This window comes from Acipenser ruthenus, chromosome 23 (genome assembly GCF_902713425.1).
Source record: "Acipenser ruthenus chromosome 23, fAciRut3.2 maternal haplotype, whole genome shotgun sequence".
Lineage (NCBI taxonomy): Eukaryota > Metazoa > Chordata > Actinopteri > Acipenseriformes > Acipenseridae > Acipenser > Acipenser ruthenus.
Window position 1 is genome coordinate 8,580,237 of NC_081211.1, and position 16,985 is coordinate 8,597,221.

At 44.8% G+C, this 16,985-nt stretch overlaps 1 protein-coding gene across 3 annotated transcripts; it reads right to left on the reverse strand.

The window, feature by feature from the left end:
- Nucleotides 1–567: 567 nt before the first annotated feature.
- LOC117413074 (CD164 sialomucin-like 2 protein) lies at nucleotides 568–15,806 on the reverse strand. Of its 3 annotated transcripts, none has more exons than XM_034021813.3 (6): nucleotides 15,426–15,806; nucleotides 12,767–12,859; nucleotides 10,307–10,381; nucleotides 8,332–8,376; nucleotides 4,790–4,946; nucleotides 568–2,618 (listed from the first exon to the last, which is right to left on the reverse strand). In XM_034021813.3, exons 1-6 carry the CDS (start codon nucleotides 15,499–15,501, stop codon nucleotides 2,612–2,614), a joined length of 453 nt encoding a protein of 150 aa, XP_033877704.3. In that variant the 5' UTR covers nucleotides 15,502–15,806; the 3' UTR covers nucleotides 568–2,611. The 3 variants fall into 3 exon arrangements, with proteins under 3 accessions (XP_033877704.3, XP_033877703.3, XP_033877705.3); XM_034021812.3 differs by having other exon boundaries at nucleotides 568–4,029; XM_034021814.3 differs by lacking the exon at nucleotides 8,332–8,376 and having other exon boundaries at nucleotides 568–4,029; nucleotides 15,426–15,805.
- Between the last annotated feature and the right edge of the window lie 1,179 nt (nucleotides 15,807–16,985).

The following is a 16,985-nucleotide window of genomic DNA, read 5'->3' on the forward strand; positions in this document are numbered from 1 at the left end:
AGGACTGCTTTCACAAGACAGCATTACAAATCGAGGAGCATTCACTGCTGTGTGCGCTACCGGCTTCATTTTAACAAACGTGTCTACACAGGAGTTGGATCGTTTTCTTTTGTGTTTAAATGTTATTGGGCTAGCATGAATTAGTAACAATAGTAATTATGATTATTATTGTATTAATATTATTATTATTAATAATAATAATAATAATAATAATAATAATAATAATAATAATAATAATAATAATACACCTTCATATACAGAGCAAGACCCTGTTCATTTATATTGAGTTTTTATGTCAAGTGGACAAACTAATCACTTGACCTAATGGGTTGATTTTTACCAACCTGTATAAACCACAGCTAGATTGTATTTGAACATTTTACAGCATTGGGGAGTCACCCCAGATTTTATTAAGAGCCTATCCGTGGTTATCTCAGGGTTACCCCTAAAAATGGAGGCTGATGCAATCCAGGGGGGGGGGGGGGGGGGGGTCCTCTACAAACCCAGCGGTGGTTTATCGAAGTTCTGGACAATAATAAAATACACACAGATGGGTCCGGTCCCCGAGTAAGAAAGAACCATTTTATTAAATTATTCCATCTCTAAACACAACAGCGAGGGTTCAGAAAACGTACATCATTGCATATGGACAACAGCTAAACCATTCCAAAGAGAGAGGGGGGGGGGTCCGTACAAACAGCAGGGATTCCCCCATTCAAAGCAGGGTGGTTCAGTCTCACAGCTGTCTCTTCATCATGACTCAATCAAAGAGAAGGACCTCAACACCTCACTGCCACTGTGACTGCATGGGGGGTGAACGCACACAAATCCATTACAATGAGCCATGCCTGGACAGATGAATGATTGATTGATGACACTACAGTAGCTCTGACACTGATGGTGCAAGCCTGCTCTATTTTATTTCTCTAGACAGCATCCAGTTAGTTAATACAATGTAGCTGCGACAGAACTCAGCATGGTATGTGTAAAGCATTAGGTTTACAGCCAATATTTGGAAGCACATATTCAAGTATTGATAATGCATTTATTATTTATATATTTGTGCTGTTAGGGTCACAATGAAACATGGGAGCATGCCAGTGCACGTGCTTTTAGAAGCACAATGAAACATGGATGCATGCTAGTGCACAAGCTGTTAGGGGCACAATGAAACGGAAGTATGCTAGTGCACGTGCTGTTAGGGTCACAATGAAACATTGAAGCATGCTAGTGCACGTGCTGTTAGGAGCACAATGAAACATGGAAGCATGCTAGTGCACGTGCTGTTAGGAGCACAATGAAACATGGATGCATGCTAGTGCACGTGCTGTTAGGAGCACAATGAAACATGGATGCATGCTAGTGCACGTGCTGTTAGGAGCACAATGAAACATTGAAGCATGCTAGTGCACGTGCTGTTAGGAGCACAATGAAACATGGATGCATGCTAGTGCACGTGCTGTTAGGAGCACAATGAAACATGGATGCATGCTAGTGCACGTGCTGTTAGGGGCTCTTCAAGTCATTTGCTTTTTAGAAAAAGCTTTGAAAATGAGAATGTGTTTCATAGGAAATTTTTACACAGAACACATTTGAAATGCAGTGTGTAACTCATATTACAAAAGAGACCAGTTTTGTTGCATTTTATAATGTACTGTATTTATATTGCCACACATGGTAAATATGTGCCTCTGTTATTAAAAATATCCAAGTGCAACACTAACTGAAAGCAAGGCTTGCTAACACATTTCTTTAACCAAGTATCAAATGTCCAATGTACAAGGGATGGGCAATACAAATGGAAACACCTGTACAATGTAGCACACACTTGCTGTGCCATGGCATTTAGTTCTATATAAAAGCTGCATCTCCCTGTTGCAAAGCCAGTTTCGTTCACTATGGGACAGCAAGACGGAATATCTAGAGGACTGGTGGTTAGCGCTCGGTTGAAAGGTGCTTCTGTGTCTAATACTGCCCGCATCACTGCTGTTTGATGAAACACTGAGGAGGTAACACCCTGCACACTACCTGGATTCCCAAGGTGGCTTTCCACCTGAAATGCTTCAAATAACACATTCGTCTGATTTTATTTCAAGGCTTCCTTTTAGTGCTGCTGTCCTAAAGATGAAATCAAGGACAGGCCAACACACCGTATAGTCCAAGCTTATCCCCTTCAACATATCTCATGTTCTGCGATTGGTGTCAAAATGCAGTTTGTCCTCCTTCCCTTTTTGTCTCTCACCAGCTGGGTGCTCTGTGGCTCAGAGGTTAGGGTGCAGGGCCGCAATGCAGGCGCAGAAGGATACGGGTGCAAGCACTGCGGCAGAAAAGAGGGTCCCTCCACAGAGCACCCAGGTGGTGCTACATTCCGGAGGAAGGATATCAGGTGTGATGTGCGTTCCAAGGCCACAGAAAGAAGTCCCGGTTATCCTGACCTTTGTGTGGGCTCAGTCTGGTGTTGCATGGTTTTGTTTTCTTCTTTGAACAGACAGACAGACAGACAGACAGTTGTGACAGTGTGGGGTGAGACTCCCACAGTCCAGGGAAGTTTGAAAAGCCCCCAGCACAGTCACTGGGGACTAGTCCACACTGTAACACACAGCTTCACTCTTCAGATCCTACAGCGAGAAAGAAAAGCAGGATGGAAACATGCGCTCAAGATGGACGGTACAAAGTGAGAAGCAGCCATACTGTGGAGGCGAAGGGAACTTCTCTCAGAGGACAAGAATACACAATTAGACAGAAATAAATGGCATGCAGGAAGGTGCAGCTCAATTATGGGCAATTGCTTTTTTACATTCTCCTCATGCTGAGTGCTGCTGGGTTCTGCTGTTCTAGTGCTGAGTTACAGATTTGTTTTTCACCTGGCTTTGTGCTTGTCTAAGTGCCGGCACTGATTAGCCTTCCTCATTGCATTCACATGTGACAATGAGACCTTTCAACTGAAAAGCGACTTCGGACTCTCCCGGTGAGCTCAAAGCAGCTCAAATACTGGAGCAACAGAACCACTCACAATGACTGCAAACACCATCAAAGAGAAAAGAGGTTTTTTTTAAATGGCATTTGAATCTATTTACTCTTTAACATCGTTCCAATGATTTGATTCCTTTTATAAAATTTGCCCTTGTTTCATAATAGTCCTTGTGTTAAATAAAGGTGTCGCACCTCAAACTAATGGACTGAAAACAGAGCAAGGGATGGGATTAGCTGTTGTGCCAGTGATGGTGTCTTTATATTATTCAAAAGCATGCTGTATGTCTAGAGAGGACAGTTAATAGAACAGCACCTAAGATAGCTGCAGTACCATTTTCACTCACCCCCATATTTTTGTGCAGTGGAACTTTATATTTGCTTTCAAATATCTTGGTATAATATCTAGGTACTACACCAGTACAGGAGACCCCCAAAGCCACTGGACATACTGTATCAGTTTTTCAGAGGAGATAATTCCATTTCAGCAAAGCAGCAGGAATGGGGTAACTGTAACAGGTGCAGAACCGACATGAAGGAATGGGCTGCTCTCTAGGGGTAGATTAGAAATATTCAACTACACCATGATCAGGGGGCAGTGAAAACGTTACACAAGCGAGTGAAGAGTACGGAGATGGATTAAACCAGAGAGGCTCCTCTCTGTAGGTTTGTCAGCAATGACGACAGAGCAAGCAACTTCAAAACACACGAGAGAGGGGCAAACCACACAGGGAGGACACTTTCCTTAAAGATTGTCATGTGCAGGGGGTCTCTCATTGTCATAAGAGCGGTCATCTCGTGCACTTTGGAGATTGTACTCAGGAATTACTATTAAACATCAAAAGTGTGGCTGCTTTTTTATTTTTTACTTAAGGATTGGATATATTCTTAAAGAAAGTCTTCTCACAGTCATGCAGCACGCAGGAACAGCAAAGGTTTCAGGGGGCAGAGTGGATTTCAATATAAAAGGAGCCAGGGAAGGGAGGCGTTCTGGATTAAACTGTGTCGCTGCCACTCTCCCACACAGCCTGGCCACACAGACCCTACTGCGGCTCCTCGCTGATCACAGCATGTGAAGGGTTAAAAAAACAAGACAAACAGGAGAGAACATAAGTGAGTGCTCACAGCCATCAAACACTGCCCAGGAAACTAAACAAACCTCCCATCTCTAACTGCACAGTGGCACCATCCCCAATGCTGACTTTATCACAGTTAAAGTGGAGCTTACATTATTTACTGTTTAACATTCCCTTTAGTTTTTTTAAATCTTTGCATTCTGGGTCAGTCTTATATTGTGTCTGCATTGAGGTTCTTTGACTATGATTGATATATATATATATATATATATATATATATATATATATATATATATATATATATATATATATATATAATGTAGGCTAGAGCAACATTTATATATTAGTACGCGCTAGCACCATCTAGTGCACAGCTGTGTATTGCCAGCAGTACAGAAGGAAACCTGATCCAAAGTGGCTGATCACTAGATGGCGCTGGCTCCTACTTCTTTGGCGGAGCTGTTAGCTGTATCTATGGTAACAACTAGAACTGAAGAGCAGCTCTTAAACTGAGGGGAAAGCACCTGAACACAGACACGCCAACCCAGTATCTGAGTAACTGAAATCACAAGCACTCAATGATTGCAAACATCATGAAAAGGTAAAGGGAACAGAACAACAAGAAATAGAAATGTGAAGCTCTTCAAATATACTCAGGATTCTGGGAGCTCTGTTGAGCTCAAATCTGTTTCGACTGAAACCCAACACGTTCTTATTGCCAGTGTGACCAGCGAGGCTCTTACATGGTCTGGTAGGTGCTGTCTTTGGTCTTGAAGAACTTGATGATGAAGAAGACGGCCGACTGCATTCCCAGCACCAGGATGATCCCCCCGATGAAGCTCGACAGGTCAAAGTTTGCCTGCTTGTACACTGGGGCCGGCACCGTGGGGGGCGGGGCGTCTGCAAGGGAGGAACACACCAATCAGGGGACAGGGCTGGGGTGGGGCGTCTGCAAGGGAGGAACGCACCAATCAGGGGACAGGGCTGCAGGGCGGGGCGTTTGCAAGGGAGGAACACACCAATCAGGGGACAGGGCTGCAGGGCGGGGCGTCTGCAAGGGAGGAACGCACCAATCAGGGAACAAGCCTGGAGCGGGGCATCTGCAGGGGAGGAACTTTGTGAGTGTAGAAGTTACACTTGTAAACACAGCAGGGGGAGCCACACATCCACACCCAATGTGAACCTTTTCTTTGAATTCACATTGCGTTGTTTTTGCAGTCTTTGGGAGTCCTAGATGCATCCCAGGCATTGTAGGTTTTGAGTTCTGGTTTATCCTTTTGCACAGGCATGGAAATAAGAGGAATCCTTGGTCACCTCCTCCCTGTGGCTGATTAAAGTAGCTTCAAAGTACACTGTACAGTATTCAATTCAATTAGTTATGATGTTTTGCTTCGGATACCACACCTTGAAAATCGAGTGTTGTGAGCTACGTCATTCTATGTTTTCTCCTTCTTTATGCAAGTCAAGGTTGTTATAATAGTAGAAAACACTAGTGGAGGCTTTGAGTAAATTTTAATGCATCAGAGTAGAAAAATACAACATGTCTAAGACTTTTGCACAGCAGTGTGTGTCTATATATATATATATATATATATATATAAAGTAGCACATCACTAGATACTGCTAGCTCTCAGTTCTATAAAGACAGGGTGTGTGTATATATGACAGGCAACGAGAAGTGAAGGGGGCTGGAAAGAACAAGACAATGAAATCTGAAGCAGCTCGTTACGCTGAGGATACAAACCCAAGCTGCTCTGCAGGGGGAGTCTTATTTCCTCCCCTGCTGTATTATTAATGCATTCATTAAACATTTATTCCAGTTGCCTTACATGTTCACTGACCTGCATTCTGACTGTCAATAGAATGTGTTTTGGCATGTTTTAACCGCACAGTGATCCTCGCTGCAGTTGTATTTTGGAGTGTAGGCAGGTTGCTAGTGGGCCTGGCTCCCGTCTTGGTAATGTGTTTTACATGCGCAGTGATCCTCGCTGCAGTTGTATTTTGGAGTGTACAGGTTGCTCGTGGGCTGGGCTCCCGTCTTGGTAATGTGTTTTAAATGCGCAGTGATCCTGGCTGCAGTTGTATTTTGGAGTGTACAGGTTGCTCATGGGCCGGGCTCCTGTCTTGGTAATGTGTTTTAAATGTGCAGCGATCCTGGCTGCAGTTGTATTTTGGAGTGTACAGGTTGCTCATGGGCCGGGCTCCTGTCTTGGTAATGTGTTTTAAATGCGCAGTGATCCTGGCTGCAGTTGTATTTTGGAGTGTACAGGTTGCTCATGGGCCGGGCTCCTGTCTTGGTAATGTGTTTTAAACACACAGCGATCCTGGCTGCAGTTGTATTTTGGAATGTAGGCAGGTTGCTCGTGGGCCGGGCTCCTGTCTTGGTAATGTGTTTTAAATGCGCAGTGATCCTGGCTGCAGTTGTATTTTGGAGTGTACAGGTTGCTCGTGGGCTGGGCTCCCGTCTTGGTAATGTGTTTTAAACGCACAGCGATCCTGGCTGCAGTTGTATTTTGGAGTGTACAGGTTGCTCGTGGGCCGGGCTCCCGTCTTGGTAATGTGTTTTAAATGCGCAGTGATCCTGGCTGCAGTTGTATTTTGGAGTGTACAGGTTGCTCGTGGGCCGGGCTCCCGTCTTGGTAATGTGTTTTAAATGCGCAGTGATCCTGGCTGCAGTTGTATTTTGGAGTGTACAGGTTGCTCGTGGGCTGGGCTCCCGTCTTGGTAATGTGTTTTAAATGCGCAGTGATCCTGGCTGCAGTTGTATTTTGGAGTGTACAGGTTGCTCATGGGCCGGGCTCCTGTCTTGGTAATGTGTTTTAAATGTGCAGTGATCCTGGCTGCAGTTGTATTTTGGAGTGTACAGGTTGCTCGTGGGCCGGGCTCCCGTCTTGGTAATGTGTTTTAAACGCACAGCGATCCTGGCTGCAGTTGTATTTTGGAGTGTACAGGTTGCTCGTGGGCCGGGCTCCTGTCTTGGTAATGTGTTTTAAATGCGCAGTGATCCTGGCTGCAGTTGTATTTTGGAGTGTACAGGTTGCTCGTGGGCCGGGCTCCTGTCTTGGTAATGTGTTTTAAACGCACAGTGATCCTGGCTGCAGTTGTATTTTGGAGTGTACAGGTTGCTCGTGGGCCTGGCTCCCGTCTTGGTAATGTGTTTTAAACGCACAGCGATCCTGGCTGCAGTTGTATTTTGGAGTGTACAGGTTGCTCGTGGGCCGGGCTCCTGTCTTGGTAATGTGTTTTAAATGCACAGCGATCCTGGCTGCAGTTGTATTTTGGAGTGTACAGGTTGCTCATGGGCCGGGCTCCTGTCTTGGTAATGTGTTTTAAATGCACAGCGATCCTGGCTGCAGTTGTATTTTGGAGTGTACAGGTTGCTCATGGGCCGGGCTCCTGTCTTGGTAATGTGTTTTAAATGCACAGCGATCCTGGCTGCAGTTGTATTTTGGAGTGTACAGGTTGCTCATGGGCCGGGCTCCTGTCTTGGTAATGTGTTTTAAATGCACAGCGATCCTGGCTGCCTGCTGTAGAGCTGGTCTTGGTAACCGATCCCCTTCGCCACGCTGCTCCTGGGGCTCATGAAATATTCACAGGAAGCCCAGCCCAGCTCTCTAGGGTTACTGTCCTCAATTAATCATGGCCTCTTACTCTCAGTGCTGTGATCAACGCTCACTGCCAGACCCATGATAGTATATCCATGGAACAAATGCACAAATATGGTGCAGATTCATATATGCAACAGTAATTATAATATCAAAAAGCTATCATGCAATGAAAACGAATGAATAAGTGACACAACAGGATTTTCTTTAATAGCATTACTGCCTGTAACATCATTCTCCAGAGCCTCACCGTGTGGCTGCCAGGCTCCCTGTGCTCCTGTTAACCAGGTCCACAGCCCCTCTGTTTCAGGCACTCTTACACTTCCTAGCTCATTTCACCCAGAGCGTGAAATTGTCCTTCAACACCTTGTTTCCTGTCATTAACCAACCAGCTGCCTCCCCTATTGACTGACATGCTTTGCAGGTGACCAAGAAAGTGAAACAGTAACAGGAATTGACTTTCTGAAAGCAAGGCAAGCACATTGAGAACTTTCTTTCTCATTTTTCTTTTCTTAAATTAAAATACATGTTTGCTTTAACATGTGTTTCTTTCAAAACTACACACGTGGTACCTACACAGCCAATGGAAGTGCAGGACAGGGACAATTGATAGAATTATTCAAATAGCTAGACCCCCTTTAAGGTGTTATTAGTTATTCCGTTGGAATTTCTCATCTTACCTGTCCCACTGGGGGTGGAGCTCCTGGGGGCTGAAGTGGGAGCAGCTAGAGCCACAGGACAGACAGATAAACAGACAAGCATACGGACAGCAAGAGGAAGAGAGAAAGAAAGAGACAGAGAGAGACAGAGACAGAGAGAGAGAGACAGAGAGAGAGAGACAGAGAGAGAGAGAGAGAGAGAGCGGGGTGTTAATTACATATATCGGGGCACAGACCCAGAGCTGCATTCTCAGATGGTAACACTTGTACTGTAATTCTGGTTTCATCCATAACTTGAAAGTCTCAATTATGAACTCAGAGTTACAAAGAAACTGATTCACAGGTGCACTGAGGGCATTATCAGGCATCTGTCTGCTTGACTTATAAGGAAAGGAGAAGGAGAAGATTTTAAAAAGGTATAGTTTTAAAAAACCTAAAATGACAGTAAAACCCGTCCCATCATCAAACTGGGGCTGCCTGCCTGCCTGCCTGCCTGTCTGCCTGCCTGTCTGCCTGCCTGTTTGTCTGCCTGCCTGTCTGCCTGCCTGCCTGCCTGCCTGCCTGCGTGCCTGTTTGTCTGCCTGCTTGTCTGCCTGCCTGTCTGCCTGCCTGCCTGCCTGCCTGCGTGCCTGTTTGTCTGCCTGCCTGTCTGTTTGTCTGTCTGTCTGCCTGCCTGTCTGGTTGAAGTCTATGACCGGGTATGTTACAGAACACCCATCGCTTGGTTTCACAGGCCCCAGGTACATCCATGGAAAAAATACCTCTTCAGTTTTATCTGCTTGTTCATCAAGCACATTATAAAGCAGGTCACTGTAATGAACTGAAATAAACCAATTAGAACAAATAGATGCACCTTACAATGGATGAGAATTGATACATCAGACTGCTTGAATTGTTTCCACTGTTTGGAAATGTTAACCATAGCAAGACAGAGAATATAACACACACACGTTAGATTAGGGGCAGCTAATTGCTGCTTATTTTCCTCCTAAGCCTTGTAAGAATGTTTTGAAATCCTGTAATGTGATCAGGAAGCTGGCAGCAGTGATCAGGGAGGCCTGGGCTTGTGCTGGTCACAGGACCCTGGACCCGGAACATTCCTGGAGCGTGACCCTCCCCCCCTCCCGCCTAGCTGTGGAGGGGACCTGTCTGAGTCCCTCCCCACCTCTCTCCCCCAGTCTCCCTCCCTCCCACTCTCTCCCCCGTCTCCCTCCCTCCCCCTCTCTCCCCCAGTCTCCCTCCCTCCCTCCCTCAGTCTCCCTCCCTCCCCCTCTCTCCCCCATTCTCCCTCCCTCCCCCTCTCTCCCCCAGTCTCCCTCCCTCCCCCTCTCTCCCCCAGTCTCCCTCCCTCCCCCTCTCCACCAGTCTCCCTCCCTCCCAGTCTTCTTTCCTTTCTCATAACCTCCCCCTGCTACTCCCAGACTCCCCCTCTATCTCTCTGCCCCCCTTCTTTTCTCATAGCCTCCCTACCTCCCAGCCCCAATCCTCTCTCTGCCTCCATCCCAACCTCTCTCTTTCTCTGTCTCCCTCCCTTTTCCACAGCCTCCCCCTCTCTCCCTGCCTCTTCCCCTCCTCCCCAGCCTCCCTCTCTCCTTCCCAGCCTCAGTTTTTCCCCCTTCCTGCTTGCCTTCCACTCTCACAACCTCTGCCTGCCTGTCTCCCTTTGCCTCACTCCTTCGCTCTCTACCTCCCTGTATTTCTCACTTTCTCCCTCCCTTCTTCCCTCCCTCTGTACCTGCTTCACTCTTCCCTGTCTCACTTATTCCCTTCCTTTCGTCCCAGCGCCCCTCTCTCCCTGTCTCTCTCTCCCAGTCTCCCTCCCTTGAATTGCACACAGCACACTGAGCAGGCAGCCCCAGTCTGTTACTGGAACGAGAAGAGATAGAGTTGTACAGGTCCAGATTGGTTTCACCGTCTAAGTTGTGATCCCAATTCGACGAGCAGTGAAAGAAGTGAGATTGCTGAGCTGCGTCCTGCCCCCTCTCAGCTCTCTTACCAGCACACAGGGAGGCTTCGTTGTACAGGGAGCAGCCTTCCGGCACCTCGCTCTCCCACACACAGCTCGAGTTGCCTGGAATAGAAACAGAGGAAATTATTCATGCAAACCCACAAAAGAAAATGAAAAACAAACATCTGTGTTTGCATGAAACAAACAAGCATGGCAGTGACACTCCCGCCACCCGTGTAACTGTGACATACTGTACAGAGTAGTGTGGACAGACAGGTACGGTATGACCTTCATTCACTGGTTCCCAAGATATAGCTTTCAATGGCCCAACCAATTACAAGCCAGGCATGAATGACAAGTCTCCTTGACCTAGATTCAGAAATTTGTGCTGAGGAATGTCCATACCAAGTTTCAATTGAATGAGTAAAGTTCTCTAGAACTTTATCTAGATATCTATTCCACCCCTTTGAGGGGTAATAAACTCTTTCCTTTGGGATCGTGTGCTCTGTTGCTGCCCCCTCCACCTCTCCCCTTTAATATTATTGTGTATTTGTGATGTCATCACACAATGGTGTCTCTGTTAGGCAGGGCTGGCAGATTAGAAACAACACCAGACCATTCACTTGTGAAGTCGGCTGGCTGTCCCGGCGACCCAGAGCTGCTGTGTTACCATGTGAGCTTTCTGTTGCATGAACCAGGAGGAAATCTGAGTCAAACCCAGGACTGTGGAACCCTTCACAGCCTCCATCGCAGCTACAAGATACCCGACACTGACGTTTCAAAGTGAGCTTTAAGAAACAGCGCAGCATGAACCAGCGACCACGCACACCACAAGCAAGCATCTTAACCACTATATACATAGATACACATGCCTATAATATAATACATAGACACACATGCCTATAATATAATACATTTGTTTCAGCAGAGAATTTCTGTTTTTTGGAAGGAAATCTAGCATCCCTGTTCATAAGAACCCTTTCCAGCGGCAGGGCTTGCACTGCAGGAGTGGACTGTAAGCTACAGCAAGGCCCCTGTTTCAATGCAAATGCCAGAGAACATTTTCTGACATAAATAAACACAGTGTCTCTCAGCAGAAAGGAGCAGTTACATTACTGCTGCCTGCAGTTTGAATTGATTTGCCATTGAAAACATGCCTTCGCACTTGATAATGTTCCTATACCTCACAGTGCAGCCTCTGCATTTTGAAGATGACCATGCAGAGAATGAATTCATACCCCCTTGACTGCACCCTGGAAATTCATAAGCTAGATTTACCTGGAACATTTGAGGTTGTACTCTTTGTGCTTATTTGAAAAAGACCAACACACTTGTCATCACATTGTACACAATCTAATTCCATTGAAATGATCATGGGCCATCTGCAAAGGGTTAATCAGAATAATTAGATGGGGAGAGTCACATTGGCTCTGGCACTGAGCTCCAGACCTGCAGAGCTGACCTTGTCCTCTAGGGGGCAGCAGCTCGCTGTCTTACAGTCCGCTGCAAACTGACGCGCAACAGGGAGATGCAGCTTCTATACATTGCAGAATCCATCTCTCAGTATGGACTGTGCTGGTGAAGGCTCCGTCCCGAGGGTCGGGTGTGACTTGGAACAGCTCTGGAACCAGCACAGCTGCAGTGCGAATACATATTCAATTATTCAAAAAACTCGGTCGGGTTGCAACGGCAACCCTGGGAGATCAACAATAAGTTAATAACTGTACATCTTGAGAGCCACACCAAGCAGCTCTTGAAGGTATAATGCATCACTCAGTGTGTTTGAGCAGGCAATGAAGATGCACAGAAAGCTGCAGATTGCGCTGGAGTGTCTTCACAATGTGATCTCATCCTCACACCTCCCACACGCTCTGCAGGCAGCACCCTGCTGCTGTCGCCTTGCTTTTCTGTAAAAGCAGTGTTAATCTCACTCTCAGACGTGCAGGAGGAGCAGAGGTGTTCCCTGAATGCAGTCTGAACGGCTGGGGTGTGAAATCCAGCATCCCTCCACTGATTAATCAGGAGACAAACACGAGCAGTGATGATACAGAACATACCACACCATGCAGGCATGTGCAGCCAAATGAATCCGCCACTCAAGAACCACTCAGTGATTCCAAGCGGCTACGCGGGGTTTCATCTGTACCATCTGTGTGCCCAATTCCATTTCTAATCTGAATGCATCTACACACAGGATGAGATGTACAGGATATCTGACCAATCCATGAAGGTGATTTATAATAAAGGGAAGAGACTGGACTGAGCAGGACACAGTAACAAGTCAGTTATAAAATGTGTGAGTTGAAAGTGTCAGTGTAACAGGCAGTGTGATACACTGCTGTTAGGGATTGTGTTCCCTGTTGGTGAGCTTAAAAGCTCTCTAACCACGAATGCAGAGGAGCCAGCTCTTTTGCATAGTGGTTAAGATGCTCGCTTGCGGAGTGCAGGGTCGCTGGTTCATGCCCAGCCTCTGCCCTGTCACAGTAACTCGTATTGATGAAGCCTCACCTGAATCGCACTGCAGCCACATGCAGTCTGTGATATTGAGCGAGGCGTCCCCGGCCAGGCAGCCTCCGCACGAATCCATCAGCGTGCAGCCCCCTAGACAAGAGAGACAGCCGTCAGAGCAGGAACACAGCAGCCTGATCCTAGAGACGGCTAACCAAGCAAGCATGAGTCCTAGAAAAACAACCGGCTATCAAATCAAACACAGCAGCCTGGTCCTAGAGACGGCTAACCAAGCAAGCTAACGTTTCTTTAAAAATCATTTTCTTCAGTCTCAGAAAATGTTGTGAGAAATACAGGGATGAAATAAGACTCCCATTGCACAGCAGTGTGATCCATTCCGGGTTTCACTATGAGTTTAATAAGACACACCTGAGCTTGTTACCTCTACACTGGGGCTTATTAAGCTCATAGTAAAACCTGGAATGGGTGAAACCGCTATCTTATAGGAGTCTTATTTCCATCCCCGCGTGTATCTTTCTGACGAGAGAATTGTATTTTTGAAATGCGAATGCAATTTGGGGGAATCTGTACAGGTTTGCAAAACCAGCCTTTAAAATCCATTTCTTTGCGCTGGGATCTTTTTTCTCATGTTAAATATGAACATTTGAATGAATATCTGAATATAATTCGGAATGATTTGTACCACATTACAATAAAATCCATTGCATGCAGTGTTTGCTTGAATATTTATCCCAGCGCTAGAAAGCCTTGCCTACATATAGGACTAGCAACATTATCACCCTTTATTACCCTTCTGTGATCGACATGACTGCAATCAAACATTTAAACAGCTGCTCCTGGTACCCAGCTACTTCCTGTGCTCTAGAGACATCATCATTCTAACGGTGTAATTGTAAACACACCATGTGACCAACAACACAAGATTAAAGTTTATAAGTATGTTGTTCTGTATTGGAAAAAAAACTGTGAATGCCTAATCCAAAAGCATTCTGTCCACAGATTAAAATATTAAAGGGGTTAGAGCTTTTGAAATAAGATGGTCGAGCATTTCCATTTGCTGTATAGAGCAGCTGTGTTATTGCAAGCCTGTATTTGCTGCATAGAGCAGCTGTGTTATTGCAAGCCTGTATTTGCTGTATAGAGCAGCTGTGTTATTGCAAGCCTGTATTTGCTGTATAGAGCAGCTGTGTTATTGCAAGCCTGTATTTGCTGTATAGAGCAGCTGTGTTATTGCAAGCCTGTATTTGCTGTATAGAGCAGCTGTGTTATTGCAAGCCTGTATTTGCTGTATAGAGCAGCTGTGTTATTGCAAGCCTGTATTTGCTGTATAGAGCAGCTGTGTTATTGCAAGCCTGTATTTGCTGTATAGAGCAGCTGTGTTATTGCAAGCCTGTATTTGCTGTATAGAGCAGCTGTGTTATTGCAAGCCTGTATTTGCTGTATACAGCAGCTGTGTTATTGCAAGCCTGTATTTGCTGTATAGAGCAGCTGTGTTATTGCAAGCCTGTATTTGCTGTACAGAGCAGCTGTGTTATTGCAAGCCTGTATTTGCTGTACAGAGCAGCTGTGTTATTGCAAGCCTGTATTTGCTGTACAGAGCAGACGTGCCACAGTACAGAAATGTTCATTAACGATCAACAAAATGAGAATATGTTAAAAAAAAAAAAATAAATAAATAAATATGTAAAGCTGGTACATACCTATCTCACAGAAACTGGAGAGGAACAGGAAATTAAAACAAGATAAAGGCAACCATGTATTATAAAAAAAAACAATAGATGGGCCTCTTCAGTGAGTTACAGGAAAACAATTCCATCTCGGGTTTCTGTGACAGTTTATGAAAACCCTAGATGAAATTATTTTCCTGTAACTCACTGAAGCCCATCTTTAATTTTCTTTCTCTCTCTCTCTCTCTCTCTCTCTCTCTCTCTCTCTCTCTCTCTCTCTCTCGATCTCTCTCTCTCTCTCTCGAATAATAGATGGGCATCAGTGAGTTACAGGAAAATAATTTCATCTGGGGTTTCTGTGACGTCATAAATTACGAGCCTGTAGAATACCTTAAAAAAAATGATGTAAAGCCGGTACAATCATCCTTCACCAACGGGAGCACCAACCAAGCGAGCGACACAAATCTTCGACTCTGACAGCGACTAATATTTTTTTTTAAATCTCATTGAAACACATTTTCCTTACAAATACGCTATTTTTTGCACTTCCTTATCTACCCAGTTTAATTCACCGTTCCTGAAATATCAAAAACAAAATCATATTTAAGATTATTTAATATTTACTTATGTACGTTATTATTATTCATTAAATTAACTTGCAATTTGAACATTAACATCCGTTTTATTGTCTGTTTTGTATTACAGATACTAATATCCATGTATAATAATAATAATAATAATAATAATAATAATAATAATAATAATAATAGTAATAATAGATGGTCTTCAGTGAGTTACAGGAAAATAATTCCATCTCGGGTTTCTGTGACAGTTTATAAACGACCTAACTGTCTCGTAGTTTATGACGTCACATAAACCAGAGATGGAATTATTTTCCTGTAATAGTTTAAACAAAACTCAAACAACAGTCTCTAGTTTTTAACAGTTTTGACCCCAGTTGTCGTCATTCTAATTATTCTCCCGGATCAAGCCAGGTCGCTCTGTCAGGACTGCATGATTGAACTCTTTACCTGGCGTTTGACAGCAACAGATCTGCATCCCCGCCACCACGAACGCAACTCCCAGAGCGGTCTGGAAAGAAATCATCTTCTAGCAGAACAATATTATATATTAGACAGCTACACCAACAATAATCCCGCGTGGATGCACAGGAGGGAAAACAAAGTCCTGAAGTAAGTTTACTCTCCAAGAGAAGTCGGAGCCGTTTGCCTCGCTTGTACAACACCGTTAGCGGCTATTGTGTTACCCCTGCCTGCTGCTTGCTGTCTGTGCGGAGCTGAGATGGGGCCAGCCTGTAACTGACACCCAAACAGGCGGCCGTCCCATTCCGGACCGGTGATGTGATCTCACTGGAGCTCTCTCCCGGTGAAATCGACACCCCGCGCCTGCGTGCTGTGCAGTGTGGGGGTCTCAGGTGCCAAAACGAGTGTAACTTTCCAATAATATTAAAAAAATAAAACACTCCCTTTATTTGGATAGTACGGGAGAGCCCTAGGGCCATGCGAGAGACGAATACAAACTCGAAATGCCGTTTCATATTTTCCAAGCCGGTCTTTACATAGAAAGGCCAGCCATAATTAACTAACAGGTGCGGGTGAGGGCATTTTCGTGTGAATACAGGTGTGTAAAACGCATTGCCCCAAAACAAGATATATGTGCGCACAATATATATGAAATGTGAAATTACCTTGGGGCAACACGTTCTTCATACAGGAATTAAACCTTTAATGACACACTTAGACGCCTTTGGTGACGTTATTATAATACTTATGTAGGAGCCAATTAGTATTTTTTGCCTATATTATTTATGAGAAGACATATTTTGATACATTATATTTGTCTATTACGCATTTACAGTAATAGGGTAGTATATCTTTAAGAGAGCGAGCTTTGTTAGGTTCTGGGGCTCGCGCGCTTTTGTATAAATTCGGAAAATAACTGTCACTTGTTACTCTGTTGTAGACATAGCTTTGGAGCCTCACGGTTTTCTTACCGTGTCGTGTTATCTTCGTTATTCTGTGGAAATTACCAGTCAATAACTTATCTGTTATTACGCTGAAAATCCTGTAAAATAACTGTGAATACTAACCTGTGGAAACCTGAGGAATAAAAGTTGTATTGCTTTATTTTACTACGGAGTCTGTGTGGATTGGATAACGTTAGATGCTGGATACGCGTCAGCCATACCCCCAAGCTATGCAAATCTGGATGTTACACATACATATAGTAAGAAAACCCAGCTCCGGTTGGAAAAGTGAACGTGTAAAAAAAGGAGCTTTTTGGATACTAGGACAAGTACAAAGAAGGATACGGAAGGTCGCGTTGAATGGGCAAACTCTACAGCAAAGTAAGTCCTGTTTATTTCTCAGCGTAGCCTTCGCTATTTATGTCACAGTAAAAAGGGATAATACAGTTCCGGATTTATCTCCTTCGTTGCTAGTTCTATGTGTCGGACGTCGTGAAGGAATATTAGTGGAATATTGGACCATTTGCTGTATTTAGTGTGACGCAGCTATACTTTGGAAGTGCTTTGGAACGTACTGTGCTAGCTAAGCTACGTCATCATGGAT